The 10,000-nt window shown below is 48.3% G+C and overlaps 1 protein-coding gene across 1 annotated transcript in view; it reads right to left on the bottom strand.

Moving 5' to 3' along the window:
• The window catches only part of lobo (lost boys), a 14,955-nt gene that overhangs the window by 15 nt on the left and 4,940 nt on the right, over positions 1–10,000 (bottom strand). The window contains exons 4-15 of the mRNA XM_070123433.1: positions 9,328–9,483; positions 8,708–8,938; positions 7,546–7,840; positions 6,883–7,008; positions 6,194–6,322; positions 5,354–5,510; positions 3,305–3,431; positions 2,373–2,582; positions 1,025–1,243; positions 747–848; positions 385–492; positions 1–255 (exon numbers count right to left, since the gene is read on the bottom strand). The exon at positions 1–255 is cut by the window's left edge and continues 15 nt beyond it. Coding sequence (XP_069979534.1) covers positions 1–255; positions 385–492; positions 747–848; positions 1,025–1,243; positions 2,373–2,582; positions 3,305–3,431; positions 5,354–5,510; positions 6,194–6,322; positions 6,883–7,008; positions 7,546–7,840; positions 8,708–8,938; positions 9,328–9,483 — 2,115 coding nt within the window. The remainder of the gene's footprint in view (positions 256–384; positions 493–746; positions 849–1,024; positions 1,244–2,372; positions 2,583–3,304; positions 3,432–5,353; positions 5,511–6,193; positions 6,323–6,882; positions 7,009–7,545; positions 7,841–8,707; positions 8,939–9,327; positions 9,484–10,000) is intronic.

Genomic DNA, 10,000 nt, shown 5'->3' with positions numbered 1-10,000 from the left:
CTCGTCCTCCTCGTCGGCCGACGAAGCCCCCTGGCTGCCGAGGTCCAGGGCGAACCTCGGGTCGACCTCGAGCTGGCCGGCGAGGCTGTCGTATCTCTCGGAGGCTTCGTGCTTCCACGCGGCCAGCTGGGCCCGGAGGCGGCGGTGCGAGGCCTCGGCGGCGGCGGTGCGGCCCGTGAGTGCGGCCCGCTCGTCGGCGGTCAACCGCTTGCGGCGCCCGGCCTCGTCCCGGCACTCGAGCACGGCGGCGCGGGCCTGCGGGGGGAAAGCGGCGATCCGGTCAACATTAGTTTTGAAATATTCATTAAACTGATTAACTAACGATTTTATATTGCCATCATAAATAAACCTTGCTAGTTGACACACAAAAGCCAAGGACGTCACCTGGTCCAGCCGGTCCTGCAGGAGGTTGGCTCGGAGGGCGAGTCTCTCCCGGAGGTCCTGCAGACACCTCTCCCGCACCGTCTCGGGTCCGCCCGTCTCCGCATCCGACTGCAGAGGAAAGTGAAACGGGCCTCTCGTCAGGAGGATTTGAATGGGCAACATGCTCAAAATCGGAAATAAATGGGTCGTTATTATGATGAAGGAAATATTAATGATGGCTAAAGATAATAACGACCGTAATGATAATCATGATAACAACAATAGCGATAATGAGAGCATTGAAATCGGTGCACAAAACTATTCTCCGCAAATCATCGTCATCATAAATAAACAAAGCTATGGAGAGAAGCCTGAATACCGACCGTCAAGAGGGGAATGTACGGGGCAACGATGTCGACTTTCCCTTCTCTCTCTTCGCGTTTCTTCCTCAGCGTCTCCTCGCGGTGTGCCTCGTCGTACTGCCTCTGCGGAGAGACAAACACGGTCTTTATTTCAGAACGAGGAGAGCTCCGAGGACCGTCAGCGTCTGCACGAACTGCCAGATCCGTGACTGGTTTTTTGCACTTGTGGTCGAGGTCACTTCCTCGGCGGTGCCCTTGGAGCGGGTCTTCCCTCGGGCGCCCACCCTCCCCAGCGTTACCTGCCGCAGGATGAACTGGACGGTCTCATTGCGGTGGATGTCGAAGATGTGCGTCACGAGAGCTGGGTCCTCCTCCTCCCGGGCTCTCGCCTCCCGCACCTGCGCCGTCTCCTCCACGCCCCTTCGCACCTCCTCCTGCGACACGGCCTCCGCCTCCATCTCCGCCCGCAGGACCGCCCACAGCTGCGGCATCGGGGGCTCCTCGACGGTCGGATCGGGCTAGCGAGGGGAGAGGAGGGGGTAGATAGGCCAAACAGTTTCCATTTTCGGTTTAACTGATGTTCTTCTTACGTCTAGATGTTATATCTTCCTTTTTTATCAAGTGCAGAACCAGGAATTGTGTCAATGATACTTAGTGAGGATAATGATATGTATAACGATGATGGTTATACCTATATCGACTTTAGTACGCGTGGGTTACCCTACATGGGTGATTCTAAACAGAGGTTTTGAGAATCACACCAAAATTAATTCAAAATAATAAAATTTACTGATTCTATCTTAAGACAATTGTAAAAAATTCAATAATAATGAACCCACGCCAAGTTCCCAACCCTCCGCCCATCACTTGACGGCTACAAGGCTGACCCCATTGACCCGAAGGAACACTCACACCCTCCTCATGCGGTCAGACGGTGACCTGCCTCCCTACGTCACCGCCGCCCGCGCCGCCTCCCTCTCCTCTCCTGGGTGGGCGGCCGCGGGTTCCTACCCCTGCACTGACCAGTCTCGAACCGTGTTTATTTGTCTTTGTGTAAGTCTCGAGAATAGAGTGAAGTCGTAATGGGAGTATATACTCTACCCCGCCAGTGTTAAGGGATAGGGAGACGAAAAAAAATGTGGCCCTGACTGCATATCTGGTCTTTCTGATGCTCTCTTCTTTTCACTTGACAGATTGCTGACATTCAACCAGGTTATGTCTGTCATTGATATTGATCTATGAAAGAATTTATTCATAATGTCGGTTTTATGATGCCAGATAGATAGTAAGTCATCTTAGAGATATGTTTGTTTGATGAGGTTAATAACCTTTTATACTCACCCCAACCCCATCCTATCACACCCCACTCCAACCCCAACCCCATCCTACCCCACCCTAACCCTATCCTACCCCAACCCAACCCCATCCTACCCCAACCCCCAACCCCTACCCCACCTCCCATCCCAACCCCACCCCACCCATCCCCAACCCCCAACCCCTATCCCACCTCCCATCCCAACCCCACCCCAACCCAACCCCCCACGCCTAACCCCATCCTACCTCATCTCATCCAACCCCACCCCACCCACCCCAACCCCCTCCTACCCCACCCCACCCCAACCCCCTCCCACCCCCCTCAAACCCCACCTGGAACCCATGCGTCATCTCCGGCGAGAGGGTGGCCGCCCGCCCATCTGACGAAGGCGGCTTGACGAAGGACCGGGTCGGCTGCAGGAGGCGGTGGTGGCCGTAGTGGTACACGAGGAGGATCCTGCCCTCCGCCACCTGCAGCACGCGGCGCTGCACGGCCTCGTGGGGCGCCGTGCCCTCGGGCTGCCCGTACTCCTCCTCGATTCTCTGTGCGTGATGGGCGTGAAGGGGGGGGGGGTATTATTGTTGTTGCTGAAGAGGGTTATCATTATCATCACTATCATCATCATCATCATCACTGTCATCATCATCATCATTATCATTGATATTATAATTGTCATCATCATAATTATTATTATCATTTTTATTATCATTATTTTCATAATCATTATCACTATTATCGTTATTATTATCATCATCGATGTTATCATCTTTATGATTACCATTATCATTATTATCAGTAGTAGGAGTGGTAACAGTTACAGGTAGACTATTATAATTACTATTTTTATTATCATTTTCATTATAATTTACATTATCATTATCATTATTATTGTTTTATTATTATTTTGATTTTCATTATCACTATTATTTTTACCATTATTACTTTCTTATTATCATTATTATTATCACTTTTATTGTGATCATTACTATCATCATCATCATTATCATTATCATTACTATCTTTATCATCATTAGTATTGGTATTATCATTACTATTACCATCATCATTATTGTCATTATCATTATCACTATCATTATTACCAGTTATTACTGCTATTACCATTATCATTATCATTACTACTATCATTATCATTATTATTGATATCATCAACATTATTGTTATTATTATTATTATTATTATTATTATTATTATTATTATCATCATTATCACATTTTCACTTCTTTTTCATCACCTTTCGGCTCACCTGTATAGACCTGTTGGGGGCGGTGCCAGACTCTGTTGTGGGCGTGAAGGTGACGGTGCGAGCCAATAGGAGGTCCGCTCGCTCGTCAAACTCCTCCCTCCAGACTCCTCCCCCTATTATGCGACTCCTGGTGGATGTGAAGGAAGTGAGAGCAATGGATGTGAAAGGATGTGAGAGCAATGGATGTGAAAGGATGTGAAGGAAGTGAGAGGATGTGAAGGAAGTGAGAGCAATGGATGCGAAAGGATGTGAAGGAAGTGAGAGCAATGGATGCGAAAGGATGTGAAGGAAGTGAGAGGATGTGAAGGAAGTGAGAGCAATGGATGTGAAAGGATGTGAAGGAAGTGAGAGGGATGGATGTGAAGGAAGTGAGAGCAATGGATGTGAAAGGATGTGAAGGAAGTGAGAGGGATGACGGAAGGAAGTGAGAGCAATGATGTGAAAGGATGTGAAGGAAGTGAGAGCAATATTGTAGAAAGGATGTGAAGGAAGCAGAGCAATGGATGAAAGGATGAAGGAAGTTAGAGAGGAATGGATGTGAAGGAAGTGAGAGAACAATGGATGAAAGTCGATGTGGAAGGAAGTGAGAGGGATGATGAAGGAAGTGAGAATGGATGTGAAAGGATGTGAAGGAAGTGAGAGCAATGGATGTGAAAGGATGAAGTGAAGTGAGAGGGATGGATGTGAAAGGGAAGTGAGAGCAAGTGGATGTGAAAGGATGTGAAGGAAGTGAGAGCAATGGATGTGAAAGGATGTGAAGGAAGTGAGAGGAATGGATGTGAAAGGATGTGAAGGAAGTGAGAGCAACATGAAAGGATGTGAAGGAAGTGAGAGGAATGGATGTGAAGGAAGTGAGAGCAATGGATGTGAAAGGATGTGAAGGAAGTGAGAGGAATGGATGTGAAGGAAGTGAGAGCAATGGATGTGAAAGGATGTGAAGGAAGTGAGAGCAATGGATGTGAAAGGATGTGAAGGAAGTGAGAGGAATGGATGTGAAGGAAGTGAGAGCAATGGATGTGAAAGGATGTGAAGGAAGTGAGAGCAATGGATGTGAAAGGATGTGAAGGAAGTGAGAGCAATGGATGTGAAAGGATGTGAAGGAAGTGAGAGCAATGGATGTGAAGGAAGTGAGAGCAATGGATGTGAAAGGAAGTGAGAGCAATGGATGTGAAGGAGGGTGGAAGAACGTTGAGAAAAGTGGGGAAAAGGTATGATAAAGGAATAATTCTGATACAGTATGAAATTATGTGGATTAATTTCTTATCACGGTACCTATACTTTAATTAAGTTTATGATTGTACATTGAAAAGAACATTACATAAGACCCTTTCTTTATCTTATAAACCAAATATTTTGAATGTTACTTATTTCCTGCGCCATATGTCCCGATAGAAAAGAAAAGAAAAAAAAAAAAAGTTTTCTCTTACGAATATCTATCTTCACCTTTCTTATTAGTACAAAATTCACAAAGAATTTAAACTTCCTCATACAATACCATCTTCGTTACTTGATGGCATGTCCAGGTCAGGTCAGGTTAGGTTAGCTCAACTGATACCGAAAAATACAATGCAAAATCGGCGCCCTTTTCCCTAAGCATCTCCAACGGTGTCCATTTAACGGATTTCAGATATGAGACGACTTGACACTGGGTCCTTTTAACTAATGGCGAATTCACTCAAATAAAAAAATCGAGGCTTGATCATGGCTTCCGGTGCTCCATGGTACACTGAGGATGTACTTATATTATCCATATTATCCAGCATCAGTCTCACCCACATCATCCACTCCTCAGTTCTACATCCAACTTCTCTTATTCCGTTTTGTATCCCGAGACGGTACAGATCACCCCCCCTCACGCCCCTCCCGCAACGCCTCCCACCCCCCACCCCACCCAATCTACCCGCCCGCATACGCCCCCACCCCACCCCACCTCCGCCCGCAACGCCCCCACCCCACCCCCACCTCCGCCGCAACGACCCCCACCCACCCCACCCCACCCCCGCCCGCAACGCCCCCACCCCACCCCCACCCCACCCCCGCCTACCATACCTCAGGGCGTCCACGCGGAACTTCGAATGGAACATGAAGACCTCTTCCCCGCGGCCATCCTGCTGCTCCTCCTCCGAGTCGTCCTTCGAGGGCTTCGTCAGGCCGTCCGGGGAGGTCCGCGACGCCAGGACCGAGGGAGACACCCAGTACTGGTGGCCTGAGGAGGTGAGGAGGCGTCAGTGAGGAGGCGACTTCCTGGCCCCCGTCTGTCTTTTATTTATTTGGTCTCTCTGTCTCTGTCTGAAATTCTCTCTCTCTCTCTCTCTCTCTGTCTCTGTCTCTCTCTCGTTCTTTATGTCTCCTTCTCTCTCTGTCTCTGTCTCTCTCTCGTTCTTTATGTCTCCTTCTCTCTCTGTCTCTGTCTCTCTCTCTCTCTCTCTCTCTGTCTATCTCTGTCTCTCTGTCTGTCTGTCTGTCTCTGTCTGTCTGTCTGTCTGTCTGTCTCTCTCTCTCTCTCTCTCTTTTTCTTCTCTCTTTCTCTCTCTCTCTCACCCTCTTTCTCTCTCCTCCCCTCTCCCTCTCCCTCTCTCTCTCTCTCTCTCTCTCCCCCCACCTCTCCCTCTCTCTCTCTCTTCCCTCTTCTCTCTCTCTCTCTCTCTCTCTCTCTCTCTCTCTCTCTCTCTCTCTCTCTCTCTCTCTCTCTCTCTCTCTCTCTCTCTCTCTCTCCTTCTCTCCTCTCCCACCTTCTTCTTCCCTTCCCCCCTTCATCCCACCCTCTTCCATCCCTCTTTCCCTCTCTCCTCTCTCCCTCCCTTCCCTTCCCTACCCTCTCTCTCCCTCTTTTCCATCCTTTCCTCCCTCCCTTCCCCCCATCCTTCCCTCCCTCCTTCTCACCCTTACGTTTCAGAGTATCCTGACGGGACTTGGCAAAGGTCTCGACCACGTCCCCCTTCACGAGGTCTGTCACCCGGCTCTCTAGACCGTCTTTCCGCTGCTCAAATTGCTCTCTTATTTCTCGTGGCTTCTCGTCTGTAAAAAAAAAATGGGGGGGGGGGGTTAGAGTTTATAGGAGAAAAAAATGAGTGGGCGGGGGAATGAAAAAAATGGGGTAGAGGTTATAAGAGAAAAAATGGGGGTATAATTTATAAGAGAAAAAAGGGGGAAATGAGAAAAATGGGGTAGAGGTTATAAGAGAAAAAATGGAAAAAAAGAGAAAAAAAAATGGGGGTATAGTTTATGAGAAAAAATGAAAAAAATGGGGTAGAGGTTACAAGAGAAAAAATGAAAAAATGATTAAAAAATGGGGTAGAGGTTATAAGAGAAAAAAAGAAAAAAAAAAGAAAAAATGGGGTAGAGGTTATAAGAGATTTTTTTTTTTTTAATGAGACGATAATAAGTAGCCTGATTTTCTTATGTATATTGCGTGCTTAACGAACAAAGAGAAAAATCGTGAATCTAAGAGAACATTATTTTTACATAAAACTGCTCACAAAAAAAAAAAAATCAAGAAAAGAAATAATTTACTTAAACCATAAACAAGCTACACCCAACACCCAACCACCAACACCAGCAACACCACCCACACCAACCATCTTCGGAATATAAGGTCAATACCAGCGTGGCTCCTCTTGGATGGGAGAAGGGAGAGTACCTCCTTACCACAGCTCCTTGGTATCGCTCCTCCCTCCAGCCGCCGGGGAATCTCTGTCGCAACGCTGGAGAGAGGGAGAGGGAGAGAGGGAGGGAGAGGAGTGAGAGGGAGGGAGGGAGAGGGAGAGGGAATGGGAGGGAGGGAGAGGGAGAGGAAGGGAGGGAGAAGGAGAGGGAGAGGGAGAGGGGAGGGAGGGAGAGGGGGAGGGGGAGGGAGGGAGAGGAAGGGAGGGAGGGGAGGAGGGAGAGAGAGAGGGAGAGGGAGGAGGGAGGGAGGGAGGGAGAGAGGGAGGGTGGGAGAGGGGAGAGGGAGAGGGGGAGGGAAGAGGGGGACAGGGAGAGGGAGGGAGGGAGAGAGAGGGAGGGAGGGGGGAAGAGAGAGAGAAGAAAGAAAGAGAGAGAGAGCGTTAATGTTCTTGTTGTAATTATTATTATTATTGTCATTTTTTAATACTGATGTTTGTTTTTATTATTTTTGTTGTTATATTATTTATCAATTTAAATAGTATTGTTGCTGTTCTTGGCATGACATACGGAGAGATAAATCTACCCCGCAATCGAGAAGAAGAAAAAAGGAAGAAAAGAAACCCCCTTGAACCCACCTTCCTCAGAGATGCAGACGGTTTTCGCCCAGCTCTTCGGGACTCTCACTTCGTCAGCAGACCGAACCCTGGACGAGGAGGTTCTTCTCTTCCCCACCTTCCCCCCGCTCCCCTCCCTTGACGACCCCTCCCCCCCTGAGTGCGTGAGGGGTTGCTGGTCCCCCGCGGGCGCCTGGGAGACCCCGTTGCCTGGGGAGGAAGGGGCGGGGAGGCGGGGAGGGGGGTCGCCCTTCGCTCGGGTCGTCTGGCGGTCGTCGATCAGCGGGAACCACAACGACCGGTCTGACAGGTCGAACTGATGGGAGAGAGAGGGGGGGGGGAGACGGAGAGGGAAAGGGAGGGGAGGAGGGGGGAACAGGGAAAGGAGGGAGAGGGGAGGGGAGGGGAAGCAGGAAAGGAGGGGGAGGGGGAGGAGGGGGAAGCGGGGAAAGGGAGGGGGAGGGGGAGGAGGGGGAAGCAGGAAAGGAGGGGGGAGGGGGAGGAGGGGGAAGCAGGAAAGGGAGGGGGAGGGGGAGGAAGAAGGAGAGGGTGGAGGGGGAGAGTGAGAGGAAGAGGGAAAGGATAAGGGTGAAGGAGAGGGAGAAGGAGAAGGAAAAGAAGAAGTAGAAAGAGAGAGAGAGAGAAAGGAGAGGAGAGAAGAGGGGATTTGTGAACTTGATGGCTTTCATTTAATTTAGCCCTATACACACTAAAATAACATGAAATGACTAAAATATATCTTGACTGCTGCGAGACTACCGAGATGCCGTCGCGCTATTAACAACAGTTCAGACTAACGGAAATGGTCTAGCAACCGTTAACACACATTCCCCAGACTATTCATTAACCTCTGTGAAAGGCCGGATATAATTGAATTTCCCAGACTATTCATTGACTTCACTGACCAGATATAATTGAGATTTTCTATCTGTACTGTCGCCGAACACTCGCGCGACTGTCGAGCACCAGTTCACCGACAAGTTGCGCGACTTTTGTTGGATAAATCTTGGTGTCCATGAGCCAGAAATTGCCAAGCGATTCTTTCCTGAGATAGTCTAGAGTGTTTGGCAAAAATTTCGTATTCATATTCAAAAAACAGCTTTCAAAAAAGTGATTATTAACTAAAAGTTGAACCTCGCGAATGGGCTTTTTAACGATATGTGAAGGTATTCCTCGGACTCACCATATCAGAAGACACGGGAGAATCGTAGCGCACAGACGCCCAGTAATTAGTGTGGTCGAAGACAGCGTGCACCTGGCGATAAGGAGGGTTTTGGGCGGGGCTTAAAGGTATCACTTGCCCATTGGTTGGTTCGACCACAGTGGGCGTGGTCACGTCGCGATTCGGAGGAAGGACCAGGACCCAGAAGTGGAGGTGAGAGGCGGCGTCTGCAGGGGATGCGCCTCCCTCAGCCTGCCAAAGAAGAGGGAACTCAGGAAAAGGAAAAGGAAAAAAAAAACTAGCAAAAAGAATGATTAAAAATAAAGAAATACATAAAATATACCTCATAAAAAACTAACAAAAAGAATGATGAAAAAAAAATCCCACTTCTAATAACTACAACTCGAATTGTCAGAAATACACGAAGAAATACCTAAAAAAAATACCCCACTTCTAAAAACTACAACTCGAAAAGTCAGAAATACACAAATACTAAAAAAAAAATATCCCACTTCTAAAAACTAGAACTCGAAAAATCAGAAATACAATACAAAAAAAAAAAACATAAAAAACACCCCACTTCTAAAAACAACCCCCAAAAAAATCCACAAACAACACACGCAGGGCGCTTTCCAACTGACCTCCTCCACTTGCACTTCCTCCTTGGCCGCCTCCTCCTCCGCCAGGCGCCTCCTCCTTTCCCGTTCCTCCATGATGGCCACGTAGCGACTCCGGAGATCTGGAGGGGGACGCACCGTGTACTTGGAGGCCCGCGTGTCCTCCTCGGCCTCCAAGCTCTGAGGGAGGAGTGACTGAATGAGGAATGGGAGAGGGTGAGTGGAAGAGAGAACTGGGAGATAATGAGGGGGAGAGAGAATTGGAGATAATGAGAGGAAGAGAGAGAATTGGATAATGAGAGGGAGAGAGAGAAGTGGAGATAATGAGAGGGAGAGAGAGAAGTGGAGATAATGAGAGGGAGAAAGAGAAGTGGAGATAATGAGAGGGAGAGAGAAGTGGAGATAATGAGAGGGGCAGAGAGAATTGGAGATAATGAGAGGGTGAGAGAGAAGTGGAGATAATGAGTCGATGGGGAGACAGAGGATGAGGGGGGAGAGAAAGAAATGAGGTAATGAATGAGTAGATGGGAAAACAGAAGATGATGGGGGAGAGAAAGAAATAAGATAATAAGTAGATGGGAAAACAGAAGATAATGACGGGGAAAGAGAAATGAAGATGGTGGGTAGATAGGAAAACAGGATATAATGGCGGAGAGAGAGAAATGAAGATAAGAAGTAGATAGGAAAACAATGATAA

This window comes from Penaeus vannamei, chromosome 7 (genome assembly GCF_042767895.1).
Source record: "Penaeus vannamei isolate JL-2024 chromosome 7, ASM4276789v1, whole genome shotgun sequence".
Taxonomy (NCBI): Eukaryota; Metazoa; Arthropoda; class Malacostraca; order Decapoda; family Penaeidae; genus Penaeus; species Penaeus vannamei.
This window is presented reverse-complemented; position numbering and strand designations above follow the sequence as displayed.